This window comes from Caretta caretta, chromosome 10 (genome assembly GCF_965140235.1).
Source record: "Caretta caretta isolate rCarCar2 chromosome 10, rCarCar1.hap1, whole genome shotgun sequence".
Lineage (NCBI taxonomy): Eukaryota > Metazoa > Chordata > Testudines > Cheloniidae > Caretta > Caretta caretta.
The window spans coordinates 72,507,750-72,526,930 of NC_134215.1; the positions used below are offsets into that span (position 1 = coordinate 72,507,750).

Sequence of the window (19,181 nt, forward strand, 5' to 3'; positions counted from 1 at the left end):
TCTGGCTCAGGAGGGTTCTGTGCCCTTGGTGTAGGATTTCTCCTCTTCTGAGCACCCAGGAGGGCATGGCATGTTAGAGCAGGCAGGGCTGGAGCTTAGCACCTGAAGAGGAGAACTATAAAGGTGCTAATGATGGATACAAAAAAACAAGCTTCCTCAGAACCTTTCTTGGCTCAACTTCGCTGGCCACACACCAACTACTCAAAAAAGGAGACAGAAGTCAAACCTATTCAGGAAGCCCAGAGCTTCTGACACATGCTCATTTCCTTCTGAGTATTCCAATTCTTTGATGTTCTAGGGGTTGTACTCTGGCAAATTAGTCTTGTTAACACTCAGGGTTCAATGATACTTACAGACTGACTTGTCAGAATAATGGTAGCAATCAAAGAGCTCTTTTGGCTCAATCTGTGCCTAATGTGCAATGATAATCTGCAAGAGTGTGTCTGTGTGAAATGAGCAGAGGTTTTATTACAGTGGGCATGGCTTTCACTCAAATTACCATGGCCCCTGGGTCATTATACGCATGAATTACTATCCCTTACCTTTTTTACATACCAATAGAATCAGCACAAGGGTTCATATTTATTCTTTGGTGACTGTTCTTGTCATATTTTTTGATAAGGAAACAAGATCAGGTCATTCAAGACAGAGCTAAGTTTGCTTCCAGGAAGCTGCTAATGTTTGCACATATGAAAGTGACTCTTGTTCTCTTGGTCATGGGTGGAGGAGAGTGGGCAAATTGAAAATTAATGGGAGAAATAATCAAACTATTTAAGAAAAGAAGAAAGACAAATTGCAAGAGCTAAAAGTGGAACTGCCTAAAGGCCAAATTGGTGAACTTTGGCTTTTGCCAAAAGGATGTTTTGCCCAGTGTTTTGCATAGGTTCTGGACCTGGAGGTGCTGGGGGTGCTGCACCCCCTGGCTTGAAGTGGTTTTTGTTATATACAGAGTTTACAGTTTGGTTCAATGGCTGTCAGCACCCGCACTATAAAAATTGTTCCAGGACCCCTGGTGTTTTTCATATTTCTCCCATCAGAAAAAGTGGAAAATTTACCAAAATTACAGTCAGCTTGAGTAAAAACTGCAAACAAACAAATGCCCATAGAGTTTCTTGAAATGTGAGAAATCCATGTGACACCTCTGAAATTTCATAAAACATTTCAATTTTGTGCTGAAAATAAACAGTTCTACTTCAGATGCAAATTAACAGCTGTTTTAACCCCAGTTATTCCTCATGGTAAAGAACAAGTATTTGGGTTTTCCCTTGATGTGAAATGTTATTTCAAAGATGAGTGCTGGGGAAATTAAAAACCCACACCTACTGCAGTGAATATTTTAGCATACTGATGGCACTTATTTTTAAAATTTTGTGGGCTGAGAAGTTTGCTAATTTCTCACCAGGTTATTTCCACTTATTCATCAGACATTTCTGCTTTAGCTGAGTCTGATGCTGTAATAAATAAAATAATAATAATAATAATTAATAAATACATAAATAAATAAATGTATTAAATCCACTGCAACAGACGAGAAAATTCCTGCCTTGTGACCGGCTGAAAACAGTTCTGTGGTGAGTCAGTAAGTTTCTATTCACTTGAGAATAGGGTGACTGGATGTCCCAATTTTATAGGGACAGTCATTTGCTTATATAGGGGCCTATTACCCTCCACCCCGTCCCGATTTTTCACACTTGCCTGAGAAGTCCCCCGACATGAGGAGTGACTTGAGAAGTCACCCTACTTGAGAAGTTTCTATTCATTTTGAGAATACTGGCATCTGGAGGAATATCAATCAATCAGATTATACCTTCAATGCATGCATATTGATTGGCGGTACAATGTGCATTCATTATTGCTATTACTAGCATCTCAGGGAGTTAATATTATCAGTTATTTACACAGGGCAGTAAGTGTATAAATACTATAAAAGATGCATAATAGTATCTTTCACTTCCATAGTTAGCACCTTTCCTATGAGGAGCTCAAATAGTTTAAGCTTTGCAAATCCCCAGTGAAGTAGGCTGATTGCCATCACTTTACAGAAGAGGAAACTGAGACAAGGAGAAATTGAGTGATTTGTACAAGGCTGCAAAAGAGTCCACATCAGTGCTGAGAATAGACTTCAGATCTTTTAGGTACAAAGCTGCCCTTTCTTTCTACAAATTAATAATAATTTCATAAAAAGAAAAGGAGGACTTGTGGCACCTTAGAGACTAACCAATTTATTTGAGCATAAGCTTTTGTGAGCTACAGCTCACTTCATTGCATCCGATGAAGTGAGCTGTAGCTCACGAAAGCTTATGCTCAAATAAATTGGTTAGTCTCTAAGGTGCCAAAAGTACTCCTTTTCTTTTTGTGAATACAGACTAACATGGCTGCTACTCTGAAACCTGTAATAATTTCATAGTAATAATTTAAATATAATACTATCTTCTGGATTTTTACTCTAATCTCCTGTTTAGAATGTTGGAGCCACACTTAAAAATTCTGCTGGTAGTTAATGCAGGTAGATAGGAAGTCAAGCCTAGCTGTGTGAGTTGGTTTAAAATGGATTATGTAACAGTACACTGGCTTTATCAGGGTTTATTATCCCTTTGAAACACATACTAGCCCAGCAGCTTTGTCTCTGTCATTATTTACTTCTTGTTTCAATGAATCCTAATTAACATCACGAGAAACTTCAGTATCTTCTTACCACTTACATTTTTTCTGGATAAACATATGTAAACCCAGGAATGGCTCCCTGATGGCTGGGGCCCTACCAAATTCGAAGTCCGTTTTGGCCAATTTCACAGTCATAGGATTTTAAAAATGGTAAATTTCATGATTTCAGCGATTTAAATCTGAAATTTCACAGTGCTGCAAACAACCATGTTAGATCACAGATGCTCTTAACCAAGCCAGAAAACTCCGTACTGTTGTGGTTAAGCTTGTTGTGTGGCTGGACACTTAGAATCAGTTTTTTAGTGCTGCTGTTCATGATTTTGACCCAAATCTGCTGCTTATGAATATTCTGTAAGATTTGCTTAAGATCTTAAGATTTGCTGCAACACTTTTGCCTGCAAGTTCACTAGAATCAGCGGGCATGAAAGAGGCACAAACACAGCCGATATTCCAGTCAGCGTTGGCCAATATCTTCTTTGCAATATTTGCACCTCTGGTGCTCTATCGAGCCGTGAAGGTAGAGCTTGGTGCAGCTTTGTGCAGTGTGATGATTGTCTCCTCATTTGTAAACACAGCAGTAATTTTATCTGACGTGAGCCAAAACGAACAGCTTTTCAGTTAATGGCAAAGGATTAATTTGGCTTCCTCTACTGAAGACTTCAGTTTAGCAGAGTGACTAGGTGTGAGGGAGAAAGGGGGGGGGGAACCAGATGGTGCTATGAATTTTAAATTGATGGACAAGACCCGTGGGGGTACTTTGAAAGACACGGAGTGCAAACACCCACTCACTTTCTGTGCTGGTGGCACCCGGTGAAATATTCAGCACGCATTTTCAATGCCATGCTGGAAGATTCTGTGGGTTCCTAAATCCACCTTTGCTTTGACTTTGCAGAATTCCTTCAGAATTCCCAGCAGCCAGAGATCACTCACAGCTAGTTTATAATGTTCCCCCTTCTCCCTTTGAACAGGAAAATCCCACTGTTATTATTTTAGGTGTGGTGACTCATTTTTTAACTGGTAGGGTAAGTCATTTTAAACGGTAGGTGAGCTATCTCCGCTTCTGTTTATTCAACAAAGCAAATGCTATATGAACCAATGGGAATTTTCTTTCTGTATCATTTGATTGCCATTTGCCAGGGCAATGAGATCTATAGATACAGCAGCAACTGTCCTACAAGTAAAAGCACATAGGAAATATCAGGAACCAAAAAGGCCACCTGAACCAACATACATGCCTTTTGTTTGGCTATTTTATTCACATCGTCCAGATGTTCAATGTACCCTGCTCCCTTCAACCCCCCACCCACAATCTTCTGCAAGACCAAATCTACTCAATTCTTCCTGAGTTTCCCATTTATTCCCAGGACCTTAGGACCATAGGTAAAATTTTCAAAAGCCTCTAATTGAGTGTAGAGCTTATATCCCATTGACTTTCAACGAGACTTAGAAGCTAAAGTCCCATTTTCAAAAGTAATTTTGGCACTTATGAACCTAAGTCACTTTGGCAATTTTGAAAATTTTACCTTATGTCTTTTGGTTTCTGAAACTAGGACAGTTTGTCTCTAACAACTTTGCTGAAATATTATAATAATAGTAATAATAATAAATTAATAAGCACGTAGCATAGTATAGTATTATATCCAGCCTTTCTTATTCATAGATTCATAGAGTTTAAGGCCAGAAGGGACCATTGTGGTCATCTAGTCTGACCTCCTGCATAATACAGGTGACGGAATTTCAACAGAGGTCAAAATAATTTCTTAATTTGGAAACTTTGATGATGGCACCTCAAAGTTTTCCTCTTTTTCAATGGGAACAAGCCCAATGCCTTTACATTTTCTGCATAGCTACAGCTGGTTGAATTATTCATAACCAAGAGTTTATTCTTTGAATTTCACCTTTTTCTTTTGACAAATATTTTCTGAGCAGATTGCATTTTTCTCACATGTATTCATTATTTTATATTAGTCACAGAATAATGGCTGCAAATAATGATTGTTCTCTAAATTGCTTGACAGCTGTTACATTTAATACCCAACATCTGTGCTTCTTTGGTTAGTTTTCTTAGGTCACACAGTATACTTCTATCCCTGGCTGGATGACTATAACTTTTGGAATGAGGTTTCTGGTGTGGACTCTCATGTTTCCAAATTCAAAATTTGTTTCCAATGAATATCCTTTAATATTTTCATAACATTTGCTATTTCATTGGACATTCCTGACAGTAAATTTGTTCCCTAGAATATTCTATGAAGACAAAAAGCAGGAAGAACACAGCAGGAGGAACTTAGTTTCAAAATCTGATCAAACTATTTTGTCCAGTTCTGCTTATAATTTATATTTCCAAGACCTAATATCACGTTTGTTTCCTTTTGGAGATTATAGAATTGTTGCTGCGGGACCGTGTTCACAATATTCCAGAAAGGATTTAACACACAATGGTCTTAGAAAGTAACCATATTACCTCTTTCGTATCCCTTGTATCAGTATCTAATTTGCCTTTTTGGCTGCAGTGGTATATGCACTGGGTTCATGATTTCAATGATCAGTAATCCCCAGATCCCTTTTGTGCACAGTACTCTGGATGACAGTCCCACTAGGCTATTATTCTGCAAGTTGGTTTCCTCTGCACAGACTAATTAATGACTGTACCTTTGTTGAGCTGATCCTCATTTGCTCAGTCACCTAAGTAGCTGTGATTCCTTTCGATTCTGTCTGCTCTGATCCTGACTTGCTTTTCCTTCCGTTTTGTGTCTTTTACAAAACAGGTGATCTTCTTTCCATATCCTCATCCAAATCATGTACCCTTTCTGTAACTGGCCTCCTGCACAACGCCCCCAGAAGAAAAACATGGAGCACATTTTGGAAAAGAATAGTAAATGATGAATATCATTCATTGTTGTAGGATGTCCATCCAGGAAAATTGCTGTTTGTAAATTTTCTTTCCTTTACTTGTTCTGGCACTTACCCGTGGAGTGTTTTAGTACAGCTGCCCAAATGAAGGTTTTATGTTGTTGGCTGGGATGTGTAGTCTTCACAAAAGGACCTCCCCCCCCCAACTGTCCATCATAATAAATCATTCCCTTGATTTCATTTCAGCTGTGGAGTGGGTTCTACTGTAACTGATCACCAGTGCCTCAGAAACCAGTGAAGTGGTTCGCCTCTGATAGCCACTGAAATGATGGCTGCAGATCTTGGTTGTTTGAAGGTTTTAGGGGCTGGCTTGCCCATTGCTACTGCTTTACAAGACTCAATAAAAAAATGTCTGAAACTAAATAGAAGCCATTTCCACTGAGTTATGTTTCGCAACACTAATCAATAGCTTTAATGCATCTTACATAGAACTCATCTTAACAAATGCTGTATCACAGAGAAATAATCTTGAGGCCCACCTTTAGCTTGGGTTCCTGAGCTCACAATCTGAACTGTTCTTCATCTACAATAGCAGCTCCAGGGTCTTTCTTGGACTGCTTCTTCCTGTGCAGTTGTTGCCCCTTTGACACACACGCACACACCCACCCCCACACCCATAAAGCTGCCAGTATGCAGTGACTTTAAACTCAGAGCACTACACTCTCTGCATCAGCTGTCTCCCTGACACCAGCAGTGCAATCAATTCAAATCCCATCATTGATGAGAAATAACACTATTGGCCAAATCCTGCTTCAGCCCCAAACCAAGCAAAGATACACATGTGAACAGATGTCTGCCCTTCTCCCCTTCCTGGAGCTGAGTACCTTCAGCTGGGTCGGAGCAACTGCTGTTGCCTAAATAGACATCTGTACACTGGAGTTTGGAAAGCAGGATTTGGCACAAGGAGGCCTGACTACAAGTCTCCCCCACCCTTGCCTGCACAGTAGCCTCTCTACTCCCTTAGATGACATCCTGAGGCACTAGGGCGATGAGCCTCAGTTCTGCCCTTGGGGAGCAAAGGGTGCCAATAAAGAGCGCAGGCAGACATTGTTGCAGACTGACAAGTTTGCACCTGCAGTGTGTCTGTGGTCACCAGCTGTGGTGCACAAAGCACTGCAATATCTGCTTCTGCGTCACACAGGCTAATACAGGATAAGCCGCTTTGTTAAATAAAATAAGGAAATGAGTGCATCAGGGCAAGATACTAGAGTCCTGATGCTTTTGCAGAACCGTGGATCTGCCTCAATATTATCACTCCTTTAACAAAGCCCTGAAGTCCACCAGGTCTCTTCTTTGCAGAAAGAGAGGAAGCAGCATTTGCTTCAGTCCAAATGGCTGAGTCAGACATTTTATAACCAATGGGACTTCCATAAAGTATCCAGAGTATTGGAACAGTTGCTCATTCACTCTGAGCTGGGCGGCCACTGCTGGAAAACAAATACCCCCCAGGGCCGGGCACCTGGCTCCCACGCCCTCAGTCGGGGTATCCAGTTATAATAATAATAGATCACAGGCCAAAGAAAAGAGTCCTGGAGGTTAGAATGCAGCAACCACCTCCTGAGCAGATTCATTGTTGTTCTTGTTGTTTTTAAGAAGCTTTGGATGAACAGCTGCCAACCTGAATTTTCTCTGCCGAAGACAATCAACCCTGCCTGATCATTCATTTTTAATCTGGGTGCAGGAACGTGGGTTTAGTGGTGCTGCACGAACATCCCTTATTCTGTTGGCTGGGCTTATCAGCAGGACAGGTGACGGTGACACACCAGCCAACCTGCCTGGGATGGGTTGCCACTTCCTTCTCCTAACTGGAATCAGAGCTGCTCCAGTTTGTGGAATCAGAGTGTCTCCCAGTGGCTAGTGTAAAAGTCCTAATCCACATGGCAGCCCCTGGAGATTCGCCTTCATTATGATTTTGGGTATTGTATGTATTGCTACGGTGTCTTCCAAATCTCTAATTTTAATGAATGTGGCAGAGGCCCGTGTTTGTGGAGAGAGAGGCCCTGAGTTCCCATGCCATGTGAGTGCACTTTTTCTGACTGCCATGCTGTCTGTATATCTGTAGCCAAGATAGGTGAGGTCATATCAATATCTCTTATTGGACCAACTTCTGTTGGTGAGAGAGACCCGCTTTCGAGCTACACAGAGCTTTGCTTCGGGTCTGGGAAAGGTACTAAGAATGTCACAGCTACATACAAGGTCCAACAGATAGTTTAGCATAAGTAGTTAGCACATACTCTAAGGGACCAGTCAAAGTGAAGTGTCCCGTTAGAATATGTGTTAACTACTTATGCTATTACTTGTCTAACCAATCAACCTGGATGGAATTTTGAATATCAAATAGCAAATGTGCTCAGAGATCTGTTTGTGATCCAGCCACAGAATGAAAAAGAATAATTGGAAAAAAAATGTTGAACAAATCCATACAATGAATACATGAAAGGAAATTATGATTAGGTCATGGAAAGTCTGTGAACAGAGAAAGAAAACTAAATAATTCACTTTGAGTTAATCCCGCAGCTCTAGTTAGGGGACGGCAGTGGTTTTAGTAGTATGTACTTTCCCAAGATATGATTAACATGTGCCCCAAAAAAATCAAGCTAATTTACAATCCAGAAGAATATCGGAGTTGACGGTGCCAGATGCTCCCCTCCATCAATCTGCTGCCGAATGGTTGAATGGTGAGTGCAGTCATCAGCTTAAGTCAAGTCATTTATGCAAGAATGTTCATTATTGTTCCCTGGTCTCCCACTGACAAGTTTTTTTGACAGGAGGTTTTACACATGATAGGACAGTTCCTGAGATGCACCGGTAACTGTCAGTGAAGACAGGCTTTGGTTCAGGGACAGGGCTGAACCTCTAAAGGGTCAGAATTTTTCTTTAGCTAGGCATAAGAAAGGACACTTTTACCAGAACCTCTTTGGTCTAGAAACAGGGCTGTAAATCATAGAAATGCTGGGCTGGAAGGGACCTCAAGAGGTCATGCTATCCAGCCCCCTGCGCTGAGGCAGGATTAGGTAGATCGAGACCATCCCTGATAGGTGTTTGTCGAGCCTGTTCTTAAAAACCTCCAATGATGGAGATTCCACAGCCTCCCTTAGTAACCTGTTCAAGTGCTTAGCTATCTTTCCAGTTACAAACTTTTTCCAAATAGCCAACCTAAATCTCCCTTGCTGCAAACAAAGCTGATTGCTTCTAATCCTACCCTCGGTGGACACGGAGAGCAATTGATCATTGTCCTCTTTATGAGAACCTTTTATACATTTGCAGACTATTATGTCTCCCCTCAGCCTTCTCTTCTCTAGACTAACATAGCACATGTTTCCCAAACATCTTCTCATTTTTTGTTGCTCTCCTCTGGACTCTCTCCAATTTGTTGACATCCTTCTTAAAGTGTGGTGCTCAAAATTAGGCACAGTACTCCAGCTGGTGCCCCACCAGTGCTAAGTAGCATGGGACAGTTACCTCCTGTCTTACACATGCCACTCCTAACACATCCCAGAATAGCAGAATCTCACAGTATCAGCCCTCTGAACCATATATGGACACCTAAATGGGAGCGGGCTGGTTGTTGGGAGGTGCTGAGCACATTCATCTCTTTGTCTCCAGCAGGAGTTGTGGGTGCTTGCCCATTGCCCAGTTTGGCATCTGACTTTGCGTCCCAGCTTACAGAGGTCCCAGGGAATCAAGAGGCTTGTCTCATGGTGCTTCATCTGGGATACCATCCACATGTTTATCTTATGAGCATCTCAGTGCCAATCTGTTTGCACATCACTCTTGGTGCAAGATGGGTTGGGCTGGGTTTCCTTCTAGCTGTTTCCCCAGTTGCTTAGTGATAGTAGTGTTGCATCACAATTAAGTAAGCTTAGTTTGCCTTTTCTGTTTTAAAAATGTTACTGGCTGATGTAATCTGGACAATGTTATAGATAGAGAGACTGCAAACTGCAAAATCAGGGCCATTCCAAGCTTTACAGGTGGGACTGTTACTGCAGTGGCTGATCAAAGCACACCAGAGGTGCATAGAGTGCTCTGGCAACCAAAAAGAATACCTGCTGGATTTGAGGATGCTCATTGCTTGCTGAGTTATTAACAGCGTCCAATCCGTATCCTCTGTCTTGGGGCTGATATTTTAGTCCTGGTTGGTTGGTTGGGTTTTCTATCACCAATCTGTCAGCAGGATGAGAGGCTGTTGCGTGAGTTCACCTCCCTTCACTTGGCCCGGGGTTTTCTGCCTCACACTCCTTGGAGAAAATTAAATAGAGGAAGATAAACAGTTTGGAGATTGAATGATCTAATTGTCCCTTCTAGTCTCAGAAGTCTATGTCTCTATGAAATACAGAGAGGAAAGGAGGTGATACACTTAAAGGGGCACTCGGATGAAATATGTAACCTGCAAAGAAAATTCCCATTCCTTTAGCTCTCCCTCTGCCCTCTCCCGGTTGCCTGAGTTATCATCAACCGCCACACGGCCCCCCTGCCTGTGCTCCCTCAGCACCAGTTAGTAGATGTAAGATGTCAGACTCCCGCTGAGCAGCTAGTGGCACACAGCAGGGACACGTGCATTTTAACTAATCTGCTTATGCCTGGCTCTGGCTGATGTGCCTGGGACGGGCTAGGGAAGAGACGGCTGCGGGCCTGGTCAAATGAGACAGCTCCTGAGGCTTTTTTGAGGGGGCGGAAATGAGGTCTCACCTGAAGCTGAGTGAATTGGGTGTTTGTTGTTACCTTGAATTGAGTCAGAGGAGGGTCTGAGAAAAATAATAATATACTGAGTCCCTGGGAGGCCGGCATCATTATCACTGTTGTACAGATGGACACGCTGAGGCTGGGAGCAACAAACTCAAGGGCACATGGTGAATTGGTGGCAGAAGCAGGAGTAGAATTCAAGCATTCCTGGCCTCTAGCCTCATGCTCAGACCACTCAGCCACACGGACTCCCTAGAGAGCGGATCCTGGAAATAATAAACAGCCAGGTGCCTGAGGGGTTTACGTTTGAGAGCTGGGCCTACTCTGTTTGTAAAATATTATTCTTCATAATGAACATTTTGTATCCTGAGAGCACCCACTATATGCCAGGAACTTTCCAAAGAAATATGACTGCAGGTTCCTCCAGACTCATGGGGCTTTGAAAGTCCAAGGGTTGGGAAAGCGACATAAGTTGACTCCCTCTGAAGTAGCCTGAGCCTGAGGTACCATTTTGGATGTCACCGGAGGGCGTACTCCACCTGAAAGCTGATTGACTTTACAGCTCCCAGAAATCTGGTGCTCAGATGAGGATGTATGAGTCCATCACTAGCACTGGTGAAGCAACTTTGGCTTGACAGGTATCTGGCAAAGGGTGCTGTTTCGGTCAAGTAGAAAGTGAATGTGTCAGACACTGACAGGCATTCAGGCTGGTGAAGTATTTCAATATTTGCTAACAGGGCCTTGGTTGGTGGCTGGTTGGAGGAAGTGCTCCAAACATTGGATATGTGTGAAATATTGACCTAATTGCCCTGTACTGCACATGGGAGAGGATGTCACTCAGCTCCCTGTCTTTCTTTCCTCTAGGGCTCATAGTCTACCTGGGAATGATGGTGGGAACTGTCATTTGGGGTGGCCTGGCAGATAAACTGGGAAGGAGGAAATGCCTCATCATATCACTCGCAATCAACGCTGCCTTTGCATTCCTCTCCTCCTTCGTCCAGGGATATGGATTCTTCCTCTTCTGCCGCCTTATCTCTGGCTTCGGGTGGGTAACACTCTCTTTAGTCTCCCCGCTCCAGGCTGAGGTTTAAGACAGGAGAACCCTTCCTTTGTGCTAGACGAGACTGCACAATGATTTGGGATTGCCAGCTGAGGAAATGGAAGGACTGACTGGAGAGGTTCTACACAGCATGCGTGTGTTGTAAATAAAATGTTCACATCTCCCTGGAAGGATTTAGAGCCAGGCAGGGAGAAGACACTAGACAAGGGGGATTATATAGTTTGTTTTCCCTTAAACAAAACAATTTAATGCTTGGAAAATTGACAGTCAGATATTCTGAGGTCTTAGCCAGAAAACAGGTGCATAAAAGGAAGCATCTGTTCACCACTTCAGGATAAGACACCTCAAAGTTGACCTAAGAGAACTCAGTCACTGAAATCTCAATCTTCCTGCTGAAACTGTGAACATGGGTGCTGATTGATGTCGACTGCAATGTAGACGCTTGTCTACTAGGACTGTACTGAGATCTCTACCCATTTCATAGGCATGAAACAACATTAAGTTGGTAACAACTTTCAGTCACTACTGACCTGCTCTGAATTTGAATACGTGATTTAGAGGTGACAGGATCTGTAGCTCTCCCAAGCCATACAGTCTCCCAGATTGCTGATACAGTGATATGGCCTGGCTTATACAAAGCATCAGGAAGATACTTTCGGCAAAGACAGAATTCCAGAGCTCACTCTTTATAAATGTCCACGTTATTAATAAGGAGAGAGGGGAGGGCCCATACCCTCTCATTTATAGTCATTTGGAACTTTGCCTTTTAAAAGGTAAGCTTTTGTTCAGGAGAGAGAACTTGTATTAAACCTTTGACAAGAGACTGCAGGTTTCATTCCCCCCGTATCCTAATTAAGCCAAGAATGACTCCACTGACATCAGTAAGGTTACCCTGGTGCATGTGATATGTGAATTTGGGCCCATGACCAAGATTTTCAAAAATGGCCAAGTTTTTCAATGCCTGGCTCGAGACACATTGAGGGGGACTGATTTTCGAAAAGAACGGAACACTGAATTTGTGAAACTCAGGCCGTTTATGGTGTCTCAGTTTGGACACCCCAAAATGGAGGAACCCCAAATCATTTGAAAACATTGGCCCATTTTAAAATTGCTAATTCCAAAATGTTTTATAGAACTTGAGAAATATTTCCAAAAGTTCGTATGATCCCAGCACTCCGGGGCTCCTTTCATCTCTGAGTCATGAGGCAGCTGAGCTACTCTGACGAGATGGTGAAGGGGATGGGGAAGGGCAATTGCAGAATGGGTCCTCCCTTGTGTGGACTCAGTCAAATTTGGCTGGAGTCACTAGCAACCAAAGGCTGTTATTGCCTGGCTGTTTGCTGTCCCAGTGAAATGAATTTGTGCTCTCCTGTGCAGTTCTCCAGTTTCCTAGGGCACAAGCATCGAAATCACAAATGCTTTGCTGAGCATATCCATGTCCCCTCGAGGCCAGGTTAATTCACATTGTTAAAACAGGAAAGTAAAATCAACTTTCTGCTCGTGACAAGCTTCCTGTGCATCCTTCACATTTAAGAACAACCTGATACGGGGAACTTCATATTATTCTCTCATGACTCCCTGAGTAGAGAGTCTGTGAGAATCACTGAGAATTCCAGTGAGTTCCTGAAAGAAAAGCTACCCTCCCACTGCGGGGCTGTAACTCTGGAGACCTTTACTATAAATGAACCCAAACCTATGAGGCTCCAGATGTGCTGGTGACACCTGTTTGGCAAAGTCCTTTATTCTTCCCATGTGGTGTTTTCTCTCCTCAGCATTGGGGGATCCCTCCCCATCGTCTTTGCTTATTTCTCTGAATTCCTTTCACGTGAGAAGAGGGGGGAACACCTGAGCTGGCTCTGCATGTTCTGGATGATTGGTGGCATTTATGCCTCTGCAATGGCTTGGAGCATCATTCCACACTACGGTAACTGCTTTGTGCTTTCGGTTACAGATAACACCTTGCGCACACACGTATAAGGACATACAGTTAGTGCGTGGCAAGCTGGCATGTACATCTACAGTGCACCAGCCTGCTGCAAACTAACTGTCTGCGTGGACTCTGCCACTGGGCACTAAAAATTCCATCATGCACTTCGACCTACTCCCGTTTCAGATTGGAGTAGCTTAAAGTGCACTATGGAAAGCTTAGTGCATGGCCACAGCATGCACATGGCCAGTTAGTGGTTGGCAGGCTAGTACGTTGTCAAATTACACCCCAGTTTGCTGCGCACTAACTGTTCGTATAGACTAGCCCTTACTCATAAACAACACATACACCATCTCGGGTGGGCTATCGATTCTTAACATGATAGTTGTAAGTTAGCCCTGCAGCTTCTGTGATGTGTAAAACCAGAATCCGACATGCTTGTACCAACTGCAACCAAACTCACCCCTGCCATCCTGGAACTTTCAAATCCCACCTGCCTTTTTACAGGAACTCAAAGATAATCAGTGGAATTCATCCTGCAAGTCAGGACATCCCCAGCAGTACAGGAAGAATTGTCTAGCTGTAGCATTGTAGATGCTATTGTGATTGGGGCCCTATACATACCGATGATAGAGAGAAATTAATTGAATGATTGAAACTTAGGCAGGATGATGGGTGATGGCTCCTTTATGATAAAAGCCTCTAATACATCACACCTTTGGTACTGCAGATTATAAGTGCTGGTCTCTCTCTATGAGTGGTCAAACCCAGCATCACAAATCCACACATTCCTGAATTTGGGGATAGTTTGACTCAGATAACTTCATGGCTCATGTCCATGTTGACTGCAGAGCTGAGCTAAGCAATTATCAATAAATTGTAACTCTGCTGAACACTAATATCAGGGCTGGGGGGCTAAGCAGCACATTATCACAGTCAGTACATCCCACCATGCCTTAGCCAGATACCAGTGTATTTGGGATAATTTTTGTGTGTGAATATGTCTCCCTAAAACATATATTTGCTGGGATCACATCTGATTTCCACTGATTTTTCCATGGTGTTGAATATGGTAGAGAGAAAGGACTCTGAAATGTACATTACCACTATGAGGAACAAAAACCTGCATGTCACATGGTTTTCCTGGTAATTCATTTGCATCACCTAGGAAAACATCAGACTGTCAGTATCTATTGAGAAAGATTAATTCCCTTAGTATCCAGTATTGCCAGCTGTTTGCAAAATCCTGATTGAGAAAAGTAGGACAGTCCAAAAAGATCATGAAGAGGGACTATAATATCTATCTATCTATCTATCTATCTATCTATCTATCTATCTATCTATCTATCTATCTATCTATCCACCCACCCACTCACCCACCCATCATACAAGCTAAAACTGCCCTCTGTATTTAGAAAACTTCACGTTTTGGCCAGAAACAGGCTGTTGGAACAGACATGTAAACTAGAGTGCAATGGTGTCAGGCTAAAGCACATGCATTATTTGCAAACAGGGTTTTAAAACCCAAGCCTTTAAAGGGTAATATTTAAATTTTGCAGATTGGTCAGCATTGTCCATGTCACATGTTGGAGCATCTGAGCCCCGTGCTGTATGTTTTTTTCCTTTCCAGTATCCCTTTGTTCCATATTGTTTTGGAACTCAATTGAACGTGTGTAGCATTGTGGTTGATACAGTTATCATTGCTGCAAAAACTGTAACGAGTTTATTTCAATATTATGACAGAGAGTAGATTATAAAGAAACATTTGAAATAAACATCCTCCCTGAGATCTGACTGTGGGAAGGCAAACCGAGAAAGAAAGAATTTTGGTTCATGATGTTTTCTGTGTGCCTTTGATTAAAGTTTGATTACACCCCCCCCAAAACCTGCTTTGGTCAAGCTGCCATTTGAGTTTTAAAGTGTCTGTACTGCTTTCAGACTCCTCCATGCCCCTTGTTTGCTGACTATGTGGCCTGGGCAGAGCATGAGAGAGAGCCCAGAGTGAGGTGTGGCCTAAATGCAGCACTAGAAGCAAGGATCTCCTGAATTTGAACCCCAGCTCAGACACTGATTTTGTATGTTTGGGGGAAATCATTTTGCTTGCCTGCCCCTGCTTCCTCTGTAAAATGGGAACTAATGCTTCCCTTACAGATATGTTGTGAGGCTGTCTCGTAAGTGCTCTGGAAATCAGAAAAGGGCTACATATTAGAAATTCTCTGTAATGTTATGTAAGGAGGCCACAGAAATGTAATAAAATATACCAGTGGATCCCATGTCACCCTTGCTAGGTTCTCGCTCCATGGATGCACAGTATCCTTAGTTTTATTGCATAGCTCACTTCCAGACTGATTTCTAAACTTAAAGGTAAAGGAAGATTTTAAAAAGGCAGGAACTTAATAATAACCGATTCCATTGTCTGTGCTGAGCACAAACCCATGGAGTGTTATCCATCTGACTGTCTGACGGAATCCACAGAGGAATTCATTACCAGGCATAATAAATCTTTCATCAGACGGGACTTTGTCAGCCTATCACCACCTTGCACAGAGCCCGTAGGGTTCAGTTGGTATCTGAGAGAGAAATCTGACTAGATGGACAGAATTTTCACTCTGGCTTTTGTTGGTCGTAGGCTGGGGTTTCAGCATGGGAACCAGGTACCACTTCCACAGCTGGAGGGTATTTGTAATCGTCTGTGCTCTTCCCTGTATCTCTTCACTGGTGGCACTTAAATTCATGCCGGAAAGTCCACGTTTTTTGCTAGAGGTAAGATGACTCATCTGAAAACTGTACTCCAATATCAATTAACAAAGGAGATCTAGTCCTCACGTGTTTCTGGCTGTCTCTTCACTGCCCTCTCCCCAGCCCCCTGGCCACACACCCAGTTTCATTTAAAACTTAGAGACTCTCTGTATTAAGGTGCTAATCACGTACTTTCATCGTATCACCTTTTAAGGTTGACATCTGCATCGCACAACAAGCAAAATGCAGACACCTGGGATTCATAAACCCATCAAAGGGTTTGCGTACCTGATTAAAACACAAGCACGTACGCTTTGGGAATTAAATAGTACAGCTGGGCAGGAAGAGGAGTGAAGCGCAAGAAACAGGAGCATGATAAAATACATGGTGGGTTGGATCTCAGACCCAGCAGGGGAAGTGCAGTACTCACACAGCTGAAGGGACAGCATATAATTATTTATTGTTATCACCTTGCACTTACTGTACATAGCACCTTTTACCTGAGGCTCTCAAAACAGCTGACATACACGGATTAAACCTCAGACCCCACCATGATGTAGGTAAGCATTATTTATTCCCATTTTATAGATGGAACAACTGAGGTACATAGACTTGCCCAAGGTTACACAGCAAGTCACTAGCAGAGCTGGGAAGAGAACCATGTCTCCTGACACACCCTCTGCTTAGCCTGGAGGCAACACTTTGCCTAACTCCTGCCTCCCAAATAATAATTACAGAGTGGTTTCCTTCTTCTACTACAAAACTACTGCACAGTCAGCAAATATAAACCTTGATGGTTCAGCCTTCTGCCCTCTGCTTCTCCTCCCTCAACACATGACACGGCACGGCACGGCTCCGTTACACCCAGGCCTCCAGAGCTGGTTCCCTGTGTCATTTTTAAAACCACATGGCTGTTGACCACAGTATTTAATGGCTCACTTGAGATGTTCTTCCCTTGGTGTTTCCAGATAGGTAAACATGATGAAGCCTGGATGATTCTCAAGCAAGTTCATGATACCAACATGCGGGCTAAGGGGGAGCCGGAGAGGGTGTTCACGGTGAGTGTGGTTTCCTTCGGGAAAGCAGTTCGTTATACTGTGGTAAAGAGGTCACTGGCACGTGAGAGTCTTCATAGGCCAGGGGTTGGTTTGGAATCTGCTTTAGTAGGCTTCAGAGCTGCCTTATTCTCCCCTCTGTGGTTTCCGGCTTCTCACACACTATGTGATCTCCAGCAGCCAGGAGGGAGAATGGGAGAAGATAAGGACTGCACACTTCAGGTCATATACCAGCCTTGTTTTGCGGTGATCAGTCCCAGGAAAGTTGGTGGGAGTTGTATATGCATGGGAATAAAGCACAGTGGATAGCCCAACGGCTTTCCAGTTATACTCAGACAGCTAATTGCTCTGTTCTAGGAGCAAAGTAAACGAGAGGGATATTACTCATGTGGGAAATCCGGACGACTCCTTTCTCCATTCCAGCTTCTAATCAAACTCTGATTAAGCTCCATGTACCTCCTAATGAGCTTCCTGAACCCCATCTGCCTGGTAGCCAACCTTTAATCTCTCTGAAGGAAAGGGAGGTGAATGATTACTACTCACTGGGCCAATGCTCGGGTGAAAAATTTGAAATGGGCAAAGTCTAATTCAGTGAGCTTAGAGAAGGCGTGTGGTGGGGTTAATTGTTAATCACAGTGAGTGCATTGTAAACAGTGAGTGCACCAGCTAGGGAATGCTCCTTGAATTAGGTTGTTATATATGAGAAGGCACATACCCTTAAAGGAAGAAGGGAGGGAAGAAAAATTTGGCTGCAGAATTCAGCTTTTTGGTGCAAAAAGCCCGATTAACTGGTAAGAGGAGTTATGGAGGAACAGTATCCATAATGAATGAGCCCATCAATAATACAAGAGATTAATTTACTGTACCTCCAAGTGTGCTAAGACTCCAGGGTCAGAAAATGGGCTTAATGAGCCTGAGCTATTTCCAGGGCACAAGCTATTCGACTGCTGTGAAAAGAAAGAAAGAAAGAAAGAAAGAAAGAAAGAAAGAAAGAAAGAAAGAAAGAAAGAAAGAAAGTTATCTGCTCCTGTAAAACTGGGATGGTCAGATCAGTTATGCTGCAGATCTATAAGCTGTGGCCAACTGGATACTGCATGTTTCAGATGCTCTCCCCTCTGTGCATGCCCCTTATTAAGGAGCTGTCCCCACCTCTCACCTTTAATATACAGTGGCAGCCTCAGTCCACACCAGCTTCTCTCCGACTTGCACCAGGATAAACCGGGCACATTCATGTTACAATGTGAGACTGACCATCCTCGAGGATTTAGGGCCCTCTGAGCCAATGCTGCTCCTGGATTAAAACCATGTTTTGTCTGTCACTCCTGTGTCAAATCCACGTGTACCTTGCTCCTGCATCTGATGATCCCAAAGGCATCTGCTCCTGTTAGGACTCAGTCCGTCAATCTATACTGCACTCATGAACACTTATTATTCCAGCTAACGATGTCCTATTTGCTATGTGTCATAATGGTCTGAAATATTGTACTTCATATCTGGAGTTTGGCTGTTGAATCAAGACTTACTGAAACCTCTTGGCACAGACAGACAATGAGCTCTCCTTGCCTTGTACTTTCCACGTGAAGTTGTATTTTGCTAATTGGCCAGCAGGAGCCAGTCAGTCATGCACCAGCTGTTACTGGGTCAATTCCCAGATCTGACATTTAAACAGTTCCAGTCAGGAGAACATAGACACTGTCTTATCAAGTTGGGTGAATCATTCATACTGAATGAATTATTCAGTGAATTTCACCTCTTTTTCTGCATGTGAACAGACTGTGATTTTCTTGAATATGTTCTTTACTCGAAATTATTCACCAAATACTTTCTGTTACTGATTCCTAGGTTATAACCCATTCACGAGCACTTACTTACAAGTATTCAATATTCAAAATTCAGGCTATTTTGACTGGACAAATTAGTCATATGGTATGTTTTTATTCCCTGATTGGATGAATTTTCTGATGCAAACATGCACATTTATGCACTCAGAATTGACTTTCCACAAATGTTCTTCCACTGGCACTTAAAATTTGCTGTTAGAGAATGCTTTCGCCAGTTGCATTTGAGAAAAGAGAACATGAAAGCAGTTGAAGCAAGTTTCTTTAAAACTGTATTAACTATTCACTGAAATTTTTTGGCA

The 19,181-nt window shown here is 42.8% G+C and overlaps 1 protein-coding gene across 4 annotated transcripts in view; it reads left to right on the forward strand.

Moving 5' to 3' along the window:
* The window catches only part of SV2B (synaptic vesicle glycoprotein 2B), a 99,626-nt gene that overhangs the window by 59,168 nt on the left and 21,277 nt on the right, over positions 1 to 19,181 (forward strand). For all 4 annotated transcript variants that reach the window (XM_048868201.2, XM_048868202.2, XM_075133187.1 and 1 more), the window contains exons 3-6: positions 11,125 to 11,305; positions 13,093 to 13,244; positions 15,877 to 16,010; positions 16,955 to 17,044. In XM_048868201.2, the coding sequence (XP_048724158.1) occupies positions 11,125 to 11,305; positions 13,093 to 13,244; positions 15,877 to 16,010; positions 16,955 to 17,044 (557 nt within the window). The remainder of the gene's footprint in view (positions 1 to 11,124; positions 11,306 to 13,092; positions 13,245 to 15,876; positions 16,011 to 16,954; positions 17,045 to 19,181) is intronic.